We start from the raw sequence: 17,175 nt of genomic DNA, 5'->3' as shown, positions 1-17,175 counted from the left end.
TGTCTGGTATACATTTCGTACTCCTAAGGAAGAAATGGAAATGGAAATTCTAAATAATTTGCTTTTGAAGCCAAAAATAAGGACAAAATATTCTCGAGTATGAGATATCTCTTTGCTTCTGGTGTTTCCAGTGAGCTAGTAAACCTTCCACACCCACCGAAAATGGAAATAACCCTTTTTAAACCACGCATTCATGGACAAGAAAATATTTATTTCTTCATCAGCTCAGCCATCATTCTGATTAGTACTTCTTTCACATCTTTATTCCTCAGGCTGTAAATCAGGGGGTTTAACATAGGAGTTATGGCTGTGTATGTGAGAGGCAGAAATTTCTTAGCATCTTGAGAGTACCTGGCTTTGGGCCGTAAGTAAATCAAGGTCCCACTTGCACAGTGCAATGTTACAACAATAAGGTGTGAGGAACAGGTAGAGAAGGTCTGGTGTCTGCCCTCTGCAGAGGAAATCTTCAGGATGCTGGAGATGATGCAGGCATAGGATACCAGGATGAGACAAAATGGTGTGAAGATGACCAGCACTGTGGCTGTAGTGATCTGCTTTTCATACAGAGAGGTGTCAGTGCAGGAGAGCATGATGAGTGGGGGAATATCACAGAAGAAAGAGTCAATCTTCTTGGGCCCACAAAATGGCAATGTGAACACCCAAGCTGTCTGCACCACAGACACAACATTACCACTGCAGCATGACAGCAGGACCAAGGAATGACAGACTCTACTGTTCATGATGATTGCATATCTAAGGGGGTTGCATATGGCCACGTAGCGGTCATAGGCCATGGCTGCCAAAAGGTACCATTCAGTGGCTCCTAAGAAAATCACACAGTAGAGCTGTGTGGCACAGCCCATGTAGGAAATGCTCCTGTCCTCTGACAGGAAGTTTGCCAGCATCTTGGGGACAACGATCGATGCTGTGGAAATATCCAGGAAGGACAGGGCCCGGAGGAAGAAGTACATGGGCATGCGGAGGGTGGGGTGCACTGTGACCATGAAGATGAGAAGGTTCCCAATGATGGTGATGGTGTAAATTAAGCAGAATGTGAAGAACAGCAAGTGCTGCAGTTCTGGGTGGTTGGACAATCCAGAGAGGACAAATTCAGTCAGCAGAGTGTGGTTTCCTGGTTCTGGTCGCTCTGTTGGCTTCATCTGGGAGGAATCAAATGGACAGACTGACAGAGGCGTCGTCACGGCACCAAGGTCACGGTGCTTCAGCCAGTTACTCAAGCAAAGAGTGTCTTGGGAATCCCTGGAGAGCCACTGGATCAAAGGGTGCAACTCTAGAGCTGGCTTAGCTGAACAAAGAAAGAAGGCAATGGCTGTGTGTGCTGAAAGTGCGTGATGTTGGTGCTCTCTGAGTTTCATAGTTTGGGATAGTGACCAAGCACAGAACTAGGAGGAGTTGGTATTTAAGGGTTGGCTCCATTAGGGGTGTAGGGTTAATTGTGCTCCCCCCAAATGTCAGGTCTGTGATCCCACCTGGTCCCGTAGGTGGTTTCTGCAGTGAACGGAAAGCCCAGCTGACAACCAAAACACCCACTGTCCAAAGAAAGCAAAAACAAAACAAAGGAAATCCAAATACCCTTTGTCTGTAGACCGGCAAACGAAGAAGGAATAATTGGAGGGAAAGCTACCCTAGAGAATGCTAAGAAAGTGTAGAGGGTGAAGCTCAGTACTACCTGCTTCATTAGTCACATCGCCTCATTACCCCGATGCGTGTTGCTGTGTGTGTGGTGCAGATGGGATATTCATGCAGTGCTGTGCCAGCCGTGGCAGCTTTGTGTTTTCTTACTGCCCAGAATGGGAAACTGATGCACAGAAAGAGAGAAGAAGTTAGCCTGCCACAGAGGAGAAAGTGGTCATTAATGCTGCGTTCTTCAGACTTGTCATCTCTTACCAAAGGGGCAACCAACCCCTGGACTACACTAGTAAATCTCAAGGCACAGAATGGCTTTTGGCAGCAGAAATGTGTCCATATATGGGGACAGAGGGAGGAAGCACCTTTTCCAATGTATACACATGGAACCTCGTCAAGAGACCACATGACATAGGGAAAGACACATCATCAAAGGAAGAGCAGTGCATACAGCCCTATCATGATTCAATCACTCCTCGTACTGATTTCATCCAAGTTCTCTTTCTGCTATAACTTCACTCACACGAGATGCCTTTTGTCCGTGAGTTTTCTAACATGAACATGCAAGTGAAAGCTGTGGATCTGGGAGTGACAGATGATTTTAACTTACAAGCACAATAAAGAAACTCCTGACCTTCTCAGGCATTTAAAGGTCTGATGCATTTAAAAGGAATCTTTCTGGTTTTGACTGTTTCCATTAACACAGAAATGACAGAACACTATGTTATTTGAAGCTCCAAAGTTTGAGAGATACCTCAATATAACCTATGCATAACAGAATAGAGAATGACATTAAAAATTCCCTGCAGTTTGTAATGGCACACATTCACACTAGTTTTCTTAGCTTGTTAGATCCATGTAGCTGATGTAGAATCTACCTAATTCTGCTCTTTGATCCCTCTTTTAGACTATTGCTTTGGTCGTTAGCTGTTAATTAAAGCTAATAAAACTCACAGTAGTCTTAGTTTTACTGATAGGTTAGAGTTTTATTCCCTAATGCAGAACACCTCTCAGAAACAACTCTCACTTTGCGTAATTCTTGTTTAGTGGCTATAAGGACCTTTAAGTTTTGGTCTTAGGTCTTCCTTGGATTTGCTTTATGTATTCACAAAAAGCATTTTGAAGTAAGGATCCTACCTTCAGGAGTTCTGCCACCCAGTGCCTCCAAAACGGATCATGCAAATTTTGCTAGAAGAATTTCCTTTGTTTTCTCACATTAGGGACAGTGTTGGGCTGATGACTCCTACAGTCAGCTTACATTGCAGATTTTAAATTGCATTTTAAATGCAGATGCTCTCCTGCTACAGCTTGAATAATCTGTGACATTAGTACATGATACATTCCATGGAACATCAGGCATGTTTTCTCTGAAGCACCATAAGTGGAATGTACCTGTCCTTCACACAGCTATCATACATGTCAGTTGCCAAAGACTAGCCTCTCAGAGAAGAAGAAAAGGAATTTGTTACAGTTGTTTCAATTTAGTTATAGTTATAGTTATTTAGTTTAGAAATAGTAGCAGAATCAGGTAGCTTCACAGAACAGGGACAGTGAAGCTACATCATGCACACACATTTTGACTTGCAAGTACATGAGAACCTACGTGAGCATCTGCATGCTAGTTCAATCATGAGATTGCTTCTGCAGCAGAATTATGTAGTGCCTTTTAAAGACAATCACAGGAGCAAAAAAGAAAATTGTTTTCTTCAGAAACTACTCTAGTCATTGAGGATGTAGAGAGCCACAAGCTGGGCTTTAGTGCTATCCCAGGGCGCCTTGGAGTCTCAAACACCTTTAGCATTATTAAAGGATGTCAAGAGCAGCTGCAGACTCCAGCAGCCCTGGCCCAGGACCCTCCTGCCCAGCCACCGGAGCCCAGCCCGGTGCCTAAGGACTCGGGATCTCAGGGACACAGCTGCTGCTCTCTCGTTTGCAGGTTCAACCAGTAGTAAAGTTAAGCACGTATCCCTGAGACTCGCAGGACACAGACACACACCGACATGCAAAGGACATTGACATGGCCAGTCACACAGCCTATCACAGACAGTACCTCCAGGACTCACATCACACACGAGCGCAGACAGCCATGTCCCCTCCTCCTCTGGGGTTGGCAGAGGCAGGAGGTCACTAGTGCAGGCACACACATAACACATCCCCAGATTCACAAGCACATGCACGTTCGTGGGTCCCCCGAGCCCTGGCATGGCCCCTCTGTCTGTCGGGTACCCTGCCCAGGTCCTGGCCCTCTGACCCGCCCCACAGGTCCCCTATTCACCAGCTGGTCCAGCTCCAGACACGCAGCCCTCACACGCTCGTCCCACAGGCACCCCACACTCGCAGGTTCTCCCTGGGCACCAGCACAGACTCCCTGCCCCCCTGATGCCCTTGCCCAGACCTCCTACTCACCGGCTAGTCCAGCTTTAAGTTCGCTGGTGAATATAGAGGCACACCCCGCACACACCTGGTTTGGGGGAGATATAGACCCTCCCCCTGACCCCAGGGCAGGAGAGCTGTGACCCATCATCCTGCTCCAGCTGCCAGCGCTGAGCCCCTCACTCACCTCACTCACGCCAGTCCCCTCAGTAACTGGTTTTGGGGACATGTGCGGTTCTCACCCCGGTGGCTGTAGGCTGAGACCTTACTGGCTCCAGTAGCTGCACTGGGACCCCACTGGCTCCCGTAGCTCACACCAGAGGCAAGGGTGCCCACACCCCCAGTCTGACTTCGGCAGCTGGCACCAAACCCACTCACACCGATCCCCCCGGTAGCTACTGCTTGGTCCTTGCAGCACACGTACACATGGTATAGAGGGAAAATACGCAGAGAGAGAGTTATGAAAAGATTTAGTAAGACAGGAGAGACTGCAGTGATCAGGCACAGGGCTCAGCCAGACCAGCAGTGACCAGCCCCAGTTTACACTCAACCCCTTTTAGACCCCTTTTCTGTCTATCCCCCTCTTTGTTCCTCCTGGCTCCCCTTCACCTGCACATCCCCTCATCAGCTGGCACGGTCCCACTGACCCCCTCCAGCAGCATCGACCCTCAGGTTTGCATCCTTACTAGTTGCAAAGTCCCAGGCGCCTGTAGTTTCTTGAGAGCTCATCAGCTGGCAAGGTTTCTTCCTGGTTGTTGTCTCTTAGTGTTAATTGGTCAGGTTTTATGTCTCTGTATTTTTGACTCCCTCCCTTTTATTATCATTCCAATTTGGCAAGGTCCTTAGTCAGAAAATCAGATGGAAAAATAAACATTCTCACACTCCGTATGGATACCAAACAGCTATCCTCTTAACATCTCTCACTAACAGCAAATCGGAATCATGGTTCTCTCTACTGTAACTACTCACGCTTTTGACAGTTCTCAGAAGCATGACTTTGGACGAAAATTGTATAATGGAGTTGGAATTTATTTCCAGCTTATTTCCAGTTTATTTCCAGGAATGTGACTGACCTAACATGCACCTGAAAGACTTCATACATGTGTGAGATAAAATCCTGCCACTGACTGTCCTTAAGCGCTCCTTGGAAAATGTGTAGAAAATGTTATGACTTTCATCAGATTAATAATTTCACTGGTTCACATTTTATATTTCTAGGGCTACAGGCATATCACAGGATAAGTTTCCTTATGCTCCAGCTTTTGAACTCCAGATTAAAGATAATCAAAAGAATAATTTCAGTAAAGTAATTCCTCTGAGCTTCCTTGAAATGCACTTATTACTTCCTGGTGCTGAGGGAACTAACCTACTTTTTGCCTGCTGAAGATCGGTATTATGAATACCGCCTCTACCCATGCTCCTTTCTACAGGTTTCTTAATATTCTCAGAACTAAGAAATGCTGCTTTTAAGATGATTTCTTTTGAAGACTGGATTCATTCACCTGCCTTCAGATATCTAAAATGGAGACACTTGTTGAGGTATTTGTCTAGACTCTTTTTATGGTCAATGTCAAGGTCTTCTACAGGGTGTATAGGATCATCCTCAAGTAGATGACACTAATCACATTTTAAATTGGACTGTTTCTCCACTTTGATTATAAAGGGAGGCTAAAGCAATTGGCCCAGATTCGTACCTTTCTACTGGAGATACCTAAGTTAACCCCTGATTATTCCTATCCTATTTTGTGGCACAGTTGTTTCGCTCACAATGTTTTCCATGTTATTGTTATGACTGGCTTTTGGGAACCAGAGAATGTGGGGGAAGCTAGCAGAACACCAAAAGCATTATTTCTGTTTTCTCATCAAGGAGTCAGGGGTTCTTTGGAAAGCAAATCAGAGACAATTGCATAGTTTTGATTGGCTAGGTCCACCCTGCAAATGTAGTTTGTGGACCCTCAATGTTGACTAGTCCTCTAGACCTAACTGGCCTATGTTTCAGATCAGAATCCTCTTCAGGTCTGTTTTTGAACTACACAGAGAGCAGAGCCATAGAATAAAGTCACAACACTCAGGTAGGAGGAACAGGTAGAGAAGGCCTAGTGGAATGTCCAAGTGGAAACCATTAAAGAGTGGTGACCCTCAGGGGTCCATACTGGGACAAATAGTATTTAATATCTTCCTCAGCAACCCAGACGGTAGGATTGAGTGCACCCTCAGCAAGTTTGCAGATGACACCAAGCCGAGTGGTGCAGTTGATTCGCTAGAGGAAAGGGATGCCATCCAGAGGGACCTTGACAGGCTTGAAGAGTGCGCCCATGTGAACCTCATGATGTTCAACAAGGCCAAGTGCAAGGTCCTGCACCTGGGTCAGGGCAATCCCCACTACCAATACAGACTGAGGAATGAATGGATTGAGAGCAGCCCTGTGGAGAAGGACTTGGGGATACAGTGACAGGACAAAAGGAAATGGGTTTAAACTGAAAGAGGGTAGATTCAGGTTGGGCATAAGGAAGAAATTTTTTATGATGAGGGCGGTGAGCCACTGGAACAGGTTGCCCAGGGAAGTTGTGAATGCCCCATCCTTCGAAGTGTTCAAAGTCAGGCTGGACGGGGGCTTTGAACAACCTGACCTAGTAAAAGATGTCCCTGCTCATTGCAGGTTGGTTGGACTAGATGATCTTTAAAGGTCCCTTCTAACCCAAACCAGTCTATGATTCTATGACTTTATGATTCTACGATTCTATGGTTCTATGATTCTATTATGCTTCTATGATCTTTGTCTCAATTTGCTCCCAGGAAAGCATATTACCATATACCCTGAACTAATAGCCACTAATGGAAATCGGGAGGCCTGCAAAGTGATCATTGAAATCTGTGCTGAGACAGCACTTTTTCAGGGAACAGATCCCTGGTCACCGGAAATAGATATGTTCCTATCCCCACCTAGGAGGATCATGGCAGGAAGGAACGCAAACTGCTGGAGACTCCAAACGAAACTTAGAAAATAGCAGAAAGGCTTTTATATTCTTTTTCTTTTGGTGTAATAGTAATATTAACTTTGCAGGGAGAACCAATGGAGAGGGTTATTACTTTCTTTCTTCAAATGCAAAATAGAACAAGATTACAATGCCAGAATGTTCTTTTGGGTCTTGCACACAAATTATAGGACTTTCCCGATTTACTTGATATCAGCCTAGGAATCTTAACTGTCACACAATGGTCAGTGAACATCAGCTCCATACCAGCATACACGTACCACAGACTGGCTGGCTTGTCTTTGCTGGATGCCAGTGACTCGTCAGCTGATGCTCTCACAATATTTCAGGTCCCCTGCCATAGCACTAAACAATTGTATTCAGTAATGCTGTTCCCAGAAGTCTTTTCCACTTCAGTGTTGTTGCTATGTTCTTTCTTGTAAGGGGTGTGGCCACTAGCCAGTAAATGACCAACTACAAACCATATTGATGTTAGACCATCATGATCTGGGATGTATGTTTGGGACTTCTAATGGCAGGTGCATGACTTGCTCGTTTTGCACAATCTGCTGTGCAGATGGAGGTGCTTGTTCAGGTACCTTTCTGTAGTCAGGAGAACATGAGTCGTCTTCTGTAAGTCAGGATCATGGACACATGTCGTGGTTTAGCCCCCACCAGCAGCTACACACCACACAGCTGCTCACTCACCCCCCCACCCAGTGGGATGGGGGAGAGAACCGGAAGGGTAGAAGTGGCAAGACTCATGGGTAGAGGTAAAGACAGTTTAACAGGTAAACAAAAGCTGCATGCACAAGCAAAGCAAAATAAGGAATCCATTCACTACTTTCCATCAACAGGGAGGTGTTCAGCCATCTCCAGAAAAGCAGGGCTTCATCACACGTAGCGGTTACTTAGGAAGACAAACGCTGTAACTCTGGATATCCCCCCCTTCCTCCTTCTTTCCCCCAGTTTTTATTGCTGAGCATGAATCATATGGTACGGAATATGCCTTTGGTCAGCTGGGGTCCGCTGTCCCAGCTGTGTCCCCTTCCAACTCCTTGTGCACCCCCAGCCTACTTGCTGGTGGGGTGGTGTGAGAAACAGAAAAGGTCTTGACGCTGTGTAAGCACTGCTCAGCAATAGCTAAAACATCCCTGTGTTTTCAGCACTGTTTTCATCACAAATCCAAAACATAGCCCCATACAAGCAGCTCCGATGAAACTGAATTCTAGCCGGGCCAAAACTAGTACAGTGCAGTAAGCATATCATGTTCTCCTCTCACTCAGCTTTGTGTAAACCAAGTGACTGTACACTGAAGGTAGTTGTCACAAGTCCTTTCTTTCTAAAATCAGTAATTTACTATTTTTAATAGGGTTGCACTGCCATAGAACGTGCATAGCTGCATGAAGCTTGGAAAATACATTTGGGGTGACATGTTGGTACACAGGTCTAAGAAACTAAATGCAGAATGATATCTTTAAAATTAGTCCCAATGTTTACCCTAACTACCCTTCCTCCACTCACTTTCCTGTCCAGGCTTTGATATATAAATCACTGCTACTGATTAAAATTGAAAGTGTAAAAATGAGGGAAGTATTTACCCCTGCACTTAGCTTTTTATAAAGAAGGGAATGCTTTTTCCTTACCTTTAAATACTCCTGATGAGGACAACTGAAAATCCACTAAGCTGAAAGGCAGCCAACACTTCCACTTTGCAATTTACCTCCTTTCAATTTTCCTGTCCTCTCTCAGGAAATGCAAACTCTGGACATGGGATTTCAAATTCTCATCTGCTTTTCAGAAATCTACAAAAAATATTAGTCAATAAGTGAGTGCAACTGAGGAGGTTTAAGAATGAATTACATTCTAGCTTCCTGGGTAGCTTCCTTCCTCCATGGCTTTCTAGGACTTGTATTCAATGGCCAGGCTAATTCTTACAACTTACTGCTTATCACACTCTTCTGGGAATGGCTTAGCTTCCAGTTCTTGCTTCCTGGAACTACTTGTTCCACAGTGTTTCTGTCCTAGGAACAGGGACTAAAACACCCTGAAATGTGAAACTGAACGCAGGGTAGTCCATGTATTCACAGTATGTGAGGCTAGCCTGGCACTCAGCAGGTCACCTAGTCCACCCAGAGGAACCAGAATCGGCTCTAGACAATCCTGGTAGTTAAGTAGCTACCTGTGCTAGGCAATTGCCTTAGCCTGCGATATGTGACAGAGGTAGCAGAGAGACTCGCTTGGCTCTTGTCAACCCTTTCTGGTGCCTGGTGGAGGTGAAATAAACATTCCATGTTCAGGCCTGATTAGTTATGTTAAGACAGATGGGGGAAACTATTTGGCTCTAAGGAAGGAAAGACACACAGCAGTTTAATTTAATCTATAGAGGAGGCAGAGGAAAACATTTCAGGTCAATTTTGCTGAGGGGAGGAAGATAAAAAGCCAACCATCCAAGTAAATCCTCCTAGACATAAGACAATAAATGCACAGACCATATCTATATATGGCTTACTGATTATTATGTTGACCTATATAAATTAGTGCTAAGGGCCACTATTTCTTTAACTTTTAATATTAGCCTGACTGTATTGGGTTTGCTCTTCAATTAACAAACAGGGAAAAAACCAACAGGGACAGCACCAGGTGTAGAATAAGGCACTTTCTCTATGTCGAGCTTGATTTTTCAGCTTTCATTTTGCAGAAAATGCTACTAAATTTTAACTAAAAATATTTTTTAATTCAAATTTTGTTTTCAGAACAAGATTTGCTCTCATCAGAAATAAGGGGAAAGAGGAAAATCTTCTGTTTCTGCCTTGTTTGGTAAATATTCCCACTCACTTATCTGTATCTGAACAACCTGGACTCTATTATGGCATTTCTGGCATTTGCCTGAGGCAGGGAAACCTACCTGCAGTGAAAGCAGCTTTCTAGAATTTGCAGACTTTGTGACAGCAGTCATTGTTTTACTGGGCTCATTAAGATGGACAATCATCTCCTACACATACATCTTCTCCACTGTGCTGAAGATCACAGCTGCCTCAGGAATACAAAAGGTTTTCTCCGCTTGTGGTGCTCATATCTCTGTGGCCTCTCTATACTAGAGCAGTGCCATATTCATGTATATGAGAATTTCACAGACTTCTCTTGATATCAAGAAGGTTGTGTGTGTGCTGACCCCGGTGGTCACACCTTCGCGAAATCCATTCACCTACACCTTGAGGAATGAGAAAGTGAAAGAGGCCTTGAGAATTTTCTTCACACCACCTGCAGTATTTCCTGAAGGTAGGACTGCCCAAGCAACATAATTCATTCTCTCACGTCAGATATCTTCCTTGGGAAATGGTGAACTGACCTTCAAAAGAACCTTCATCTTTCTTCACATCCAGACATGGAGGAAGTGTTTATATAGACATTACATTAGGAGTGAGACTCAAAGACTTCAGTAAAGCTCTCAACCTTGCAGAGGTCTTGGCCAGAGTCAGTCATCTCGACTACATTTATACTCAGTGGGGAGAGATGGACACTTTCACAATTTAGGTCATCTTGCTCTTTGCAGTGTATCAGAATCAGGTGAAACAGACCGTAGAAGTGCTTGCTTTTCTCCATTGACTATAAAAGACATTCAGAGCCCCAGACCAAGAATTCAGATATGGGCGTATCATCTACTTTGACATCTAAACTTAGATGACCTGTACTCATTGTAAGCGAGGGGCCTGCAGGCAGCTTCCACTCGGTGCCAGCGACACCACCACCTGCGTGGCCTTGCCCGTGTCTAAAAGTGAAGCTACAAGTTCTCATGAGAACATCCTTTAGGAACAGAGTTGTTTTCTTGTGAGGAAATTATATAATAGATCAAATGACCAAAAAGGAGAGCTACCTCCACGGACAGGATCTACGCAGCACGTCGTGGGAAAATCCATCCGCTGCTGCATGAATGCAGGATTCCCAGCATCAGAAGGGACGTAAGATTTGCTCACTACGCATATTCATTTTTATTGTATCCTATTAAAACAGTTCTTTTATCTAGCCATTTGTTGTGGGGCCTTTCTTACTGAGATCCAGAAGGAACCCTGCATTGTCTCTCTCACCTCAATGCCCCTCCAAATGCAGAAGAGATGACGCCCATCTTCCACGGTCAGAAGGAAAGTACCGCTTAGGCTGTCAACTGGCATGACATCATTTCAGATGGACATTAAGCATTGAAACAGACCCCAGTTAAACTGAGTTGAGAGTAAATCTGCATCCAGACTTGACTATCTCTGGGCCTGACTCCGACAGGCAGGTACCGCAGCTTTTCAGGCAAATCATACAATGGAGAACCGCTCCCCCTGCTCCTCCTGACCCCTCCCCAGCCCCACTGATCACAACAGGGCCCAGATGATGGACTTAGATTTTTCTCACTGGATGTTGCTTATTTGAACCAATACAGAAAAATCCCACTTGTAGTGTTCTGGGGATTTTGCCCAAAGCACAGACAGAGACCACAGCAATTTGTTCTAGAAATCTGGGGCTTATATTTGATTAAAAGTGGAATTGCTGACTGATATCTGCACTGCCAGTGTTAAGACATCTCATTCAGTCTGAATTTCTTTCACCTGGCCTTGGGACTGTCTTTCCCCACTCTTATCTTTAGTCATCGACTGTAGAGTGATCTCTGTGTTGTAGTCATCTTCTGTGAAAAACAGAAAGTGATTTTATAGGGAAGAATCACCTAATGTGATGTAGGTGTCTTCTGGATGATAAGGTAAGTGACTGCTTAAAAGTGCTGTATCTTTGTTTAATTAAATGGAAGCATAGTATGATTGACACAAATAAAGGCAGAAATTATTATCCATAGAGGATAATTTCTGAACAATCTGAAGGGCCTGTCTGGGATGGCATGATGAGTTCTCCCATGGAGGGGCCTGTTCCTCACCATTAATTAGAGCGCTTAAAGCCAGAGTTTGACATGAGTTATGCACATGTTCTCTCCTCCTGCAAAGCCTTTTTCCTGTGCCTAGTTTGTGTAGTTTATTGCCATACCAAACTTTTATCCCTAAAGTTACGTGGGATCAGCCCCAAGACCATGACTGGTTAAAAAAAACCAGATTAAAATAGATATACAAGTGCTCTATAGTTAGTTCTTTACAGTTAGTTCCAGGAGTTAACAGGAGAAACAGTGTGTGTTTTGTTGTACCTAAACAATGAGGAAAAAACAACTGACTCCTACAATTGCAAGCAATCAATACCCAACAGACTATTTCCCACTGGGAAAATAGGCAAGGTTTGTGATGTGGCTTTTCCAAAAATACGAACCACAGCCTTCTCCTAATGTCAGGTGAGCTACCTTATTTTACTTCAGTCTTTTTTCTCTTCTTCCGTGTGCTATCGTGGCTGTGTCACCTACCCAGGGCTTCTCTTTAAGGGACGCTCATCTACCTATTTATGAAGTGAATGTATTATTGAAATAGAAAATAAATTCCAAGACATTTTTTATTCTTGAAAAGAATTGCTCCTCCTGAAGAGTGCCTGCAACAAAGGTAATTTCCTGGAGAGCGATCCACATTCTTTAGTACTTTTTTGTTCTAACTATGAATAGGAAGGGGTTATAATGTCTGGGGTTTTCTGTGCATGTGTGTGTGTCTGCACATGTGTGTGCTTTGGGTCTGGCTTTTTTCTTATTAACTGAAAGTTATGTCCCCCATCCCATTCAAATTATGTCAATGGAATCAGAGCAGCTATTTTAAACAGAAAGTCTTCCCTGTCCTCTTCAATGTATGTGTAAAAGAAAAAAAAACAAACCTTCAAAAAACCTCCCTCTAGTGTTTGGATAAACTATGAGAGGAAAACAGCATGTGTACCATTCTGTAAAAAGTTCTTTTCACAGAATCATGGAACAGTTGAGATTGGCAGGGACTTGTGGAGACCATCCAGTAAAAACCCCCACTCAAAGCAGGGTCAGCTAGAGCACATTGCTCATGACCATGTCCCATCAGATTTTGAGTATCTCCAAAGGTGCAGACTCCACAGCCTTTCTGGGTAACCTGTGCCGGTGCTTGACCAAACACAACATACAACAACCACAACAACAACAACCAACCAAACAAGAAAAACCTCTCTTATTTTTAAATGGAATTTCCTGTATTTCTGTTTGTGCCTATTGCCTCCTGCCTGTTCACACTATGCTGAACTTGACCTAACCCTGAGTAGAGAAACAAAAGGTAGCATGTGCTCTCAGTTTTACCTTTTTTTGCGGACTTGTACTACTTCTGTTGTTATGAAGTGCGCAGGTGGGATAGAAGTGAAAACACACACCGGTGATAGTAATCGTGTACGGTACTGTGGAGTGTATACAGGATTATCAGTGTTCAGTAGGTGATTCTTCTCTAGAATGAACCCCATCCACAGAATGATAGCAAGAGGGACTCATTGCCAAAAAAACTGCTCTATTAACAAATTAATCATTTCTGGGTTTTAAGGACCAGCCGCCTTTGCTTGGCAGCAGGTGTTAGGGTAGCAGATCTCAGCTGGATAATGGGAGAAAAGTCCACTTTAAAGACTGGGGCAGTAGAGTACAATCCTCATCCTAAAAGGCAGGAAGAGTGAAATATTCTACCGTCACAAAGAAGATGTAGCTTCCTTTCCATTGATTGCAAGTGAAGGACACTCATTTGGAAAAGTTGTTCTTACTTATCAACAGCTATGTGAAGGGAACCACCTTTCCTCACACCTCTAAACAATCTTCAGCACCAAAAATACCCAAACACAGCAGTAAAATATCACTTCGTCTTCTGGGATCTTCTCCTATTACAAAGCAATATATATAAATATTTAATTTACTATTTTGTATTTCTCTAGATTAACTAGAAAATGGATATGTAATAATTTCTGCAGTTAAAAAAAAGCCTGAGGGACATGACCAGCTGGAATCACACAGTGGTGACCTATTTCCAATTTTCACCTTTCTCCAGCATTCCAGAGATCCAAGGCTCTCTCTTTTGTCTGGTACTGCTCATGTACCTCAGTACTTTGGTGGGAAACATCCTCATCATTATGATCACTATGGTAGATGCTGCCCTTCAGTCCCCCATGTATTTTTTCCTCAAGAACTTGTCCTTCCTGGAGATTGGCTACACTTCATCCACAATCCCCAAGATGCTGGTGAACTTCTTCACACAAAGGAAGGGCATATCCTTTCTGGGCTGTGCCACACAGATGTACGCCTTCTCTGTCTTAGGGATCACAGAATGTTGTCTGCTGTCTGCCATGGCCTACGATCGCTATGTGGCCATATGCCATCCCCTGCGCTACACGACCATGATGAGCTGGAATAAGTGCTTCCTGCTGTCAGCTGTATCTTGGCTTATTGGGGTCTTGGTGGCCTTAGGGCAGACAACTCTCATCTTTACCCTTCCATATTGTGGGCCCAACAGGATCAATCACTTCTTCTGCGATCTGCTGCCTCTGCTGAAGTTGGCTTGTGTGGACACCTACAAGAATGAAATCACCACCTACATAATAGCTGTCCTCTTCATCATGGTCCCCTTCTTACTCATAGTTGTGTCATATGTCCAGATACTCCACACCATCTTCAAGATGCCGTCAGCTGGGGGCAAGAGAAAAACATTCTCTACCTGCTCATCTCATCTGGTGGTGGTCACTCTGTTTTACGGATCTGGCATTGTGACCTACTTGAGACCCAAAGCTTTTTATTCAAGCAGCAGTAACAAACTGCTTTCTCTGACTTACACACTGATGTCTCCAATGATGAACCCCTTGATTTACAGCTTGAGGAACAAAGAGGTGAAACAAGCCTTGAAAAGACTGATAGCCAAAAACATAAATATGTGACATGACATGTTTATGAATTATATTAAATTAAATCTAGCAGTAGCTTTGATATTGTGTACATTACTACAAGGACAATATGGCTTGCCATCACTTACCAAAAATTCATATCTACCTTGTAGCTCTGAGTCAATCCTCCAGATAATTCCATTTTTATTTGGGGGGGGGGTTTGATGTTTTTTGAAAAAGGTGTTTTCCAGATAATGTTTCATGTCATTTTAAGGTAGGTTTGGCATACAGATCAAGTGAATTACATGCTACCATATCCTTTATGTCCTGTCCGTACATACAGAAATAGTTCTGTACTTTGCAGATCTGTTTACCTGTGGTAAGATGAAAGTCACAATATTCTCTGAATATTGTGAAAACATTTCTGTGGAGCTTATCTAAAAATAATTACACAGAGATGAGGGCAAGAAATTATCAGAGAAGAGAACAAGGGACCTAATAAGAAGCACCCCACAAATATCTAAGACATTAGTCTTCTGGTGAGGTCTGATTAAGATATTTCCCAGATGAGCTCTTCAGCTCTATTCTGTGAAAAAAGGTCATGTGAAGGCCTGAAGGCATAATGATTTGCTTTCCTTCAAATATCTTGAACGTAAAGAACTATGGCTGGGCTGATAACCCTATTCTCCACTGGTATTGAATGGAGTGAAACAGGCAAAGTAAAAACACAGTTTACATGTTCTAAACTAGATTTCTGCTGTAGTAAGAGACAAACTATCACTTAGACATCTCCATTGCTGTATGCTGTTTGTGTGTGAAGTCAAAACAATAAGTTTATGTAAACATATCTATATCTTAGGCTGCTGAATTGAGAGCAGATGAAAACAATATCCCTTTTTGTGCAAATAAAAGGTTGACTGCGGAATGGAAGAAGCTACTTGAGTGTTAAGGAAATGGGTGGTCATAGGAAGTTGGTTTGAGACCTGTCATTTTAAAAAGGAAGGTTAAAACTTCATTTATTTTTCCTTTTTTCCTCTGGTTGTGGTATGTACCCATCTGGAGGATTCATGGGATCCTAGTTTACCTCTTCACTCTTCTCGTTTTCTTTGCTACACTAAGGTAGTGGATGCAAAATTAGTCATTAAGCTGGGAGAAGTATAGGAGGGTGTTTTGCACCAGGAGTTGCTAGGTCATCATGATCCCAGTAAGACAGACACACAGACTGTGTCAAGTATCATTTAAAAAGCTATTTATTAGAGCTAACACTATAGAGGAGAAGATAGTATAGATAAAGCTGCATCACTTCAGATACCGGGAGCCCCAGGTTGTGAAGCATCAACACGCGTCTGATCAACACGCAGCATGCCATGTACGTCCCGTCAATGGGAGGGCTGCTCCATTTTGGTCATTTGCGTTAGTATAGGATTTTTTAAAAAGAAAACAATTATATTCATCATTTCTACTGACCAACAGAAAGGATTTTCACATGAGAACTTCTTGCTGCTCTGTTAGATAAAGGCAAGGCCACGGAGGTGGTGTAAGCGCCCGTACCAAGTGGGAGCTGCCCACAGGCTCCTCCGTTAAAATGAGCTGCTGAGTTTATCCTGCAGCCAGGGGATTTCTGCAGCACAACACGCACCTGAAGACCACACTGGATGTGCCGCGCAGCACAGCGCTACAGCCTGCGCTAACTCCTTGATGTGCAATGGTCTGCAGTCAAGATGAGTGCAGAGGTTGTAAAGGGGTATTAGGAGTGGCCGCCGCCTCCAGCAGCCCAGCCCAGTTCCCGGGGACCCGGGATCTCTGACCACTCTGAGGGACGCAGCCGCCACTTTCCCCTCCGCAGGTTCAACCAGAGGCGAAGGCGAGCACCTATCCCGGAGACACACGGACATGCCCAGACAGACACACGCAGAGGAGGCTGACACGGCCGGTCACACAGACTGCCACAGCCAAGGCTCTGCTGTCAAAAGCAGCCACACACAGGACCCACACCACACGCAAGCACAGGCAGCCCTGTCTCCTCCTCCTCCGGGGCTGGCAGAGACAGGAGGTCACTGGTGCAGGCACACAGGTGACATTCGCTGGGTTCACAAGCACACGCACACTCGCGGATCCCCCAAGCATCAGCACGGCACCTCTGCCTGCCTGGTACCCCGACTGGATCCTGGCCTCTCATCCCACCCTACGGTCCCTTACTCGCTGGCTGGTCCAGCTTGATGCGCTAAAAGTCCATGGGGGCCTCTCCAAAGCTGTGCCTGGAGTTTCTTAATGGCCCGTTAATTAGCTGCTGGCGACTTGCGGTCTCTGCTATTGTCTCCATTATCTCTTGTCCACCAGGGTTGTGTCTCTGTCTTCTTGTTTATCTCTTCTCACGCTACTTATTGTCGCCTTTTGCATTGAA

The 17,175-nt window shown here is 44.3% G+C and overlaps 2 protein-coding genes across 2 annotated transcripts; one reads left to right on the top strand and one right to left on the bottom strand.

Annotated features, from left to right (window-relative positions):
- Positions 1-209: 209 nt before the first annotated feature.
- Positions 210-1,208, bottom strand: LOC142091597 (olfactory receptor 10A7-like). The gene has a single exon (XM_075171027.1). The coding sequence runs from the start codon at positions 1,158-1,160 to the stop codon at positions 210-212; it is 951 nt and encodes a 316-aa protein (XP_075027128.1). The 5' UTR covers positions 1,161-1,208.
- A 12,650-nt stretch (positions 1,209-13,858) lies between these two features.
- LOC142091712 (olfactory receptor 10A4-like) lies at positions 13,859-14,825 on the top strand. Its single transcript, XM_075171091.1, has one exon. The coding sequence runs from the start codon at positions 13,890-13,892 to the stop codon at positions 14,823-14,825; it is 936 nt and encodes a 311-aa protein (XP_075027192.1). The 5' UTR covers positions 13,859-13,889.
- Positions 14,826-17,175: the final 2,350 nt, after the last annotated feature.

This window comes from Calonectris borealis, chromosome 22 (genome assembly GCF_964195595.1).
Source record: "Calonectris borealis chromosome 22, bCalBor7.hap1.2, whole genome shotgun sequence".
NCBI lineage: Eukaryota > Metazoa > Chordata > Aves > Procellariiformes > Procellariidae > Calonectris > Calonectris borealis.
The sequence above is the reverse complement of the archived record's forward strand: the minus strand, read 5'-3'. Positions and strand labels throughout refer to the sequence as shown.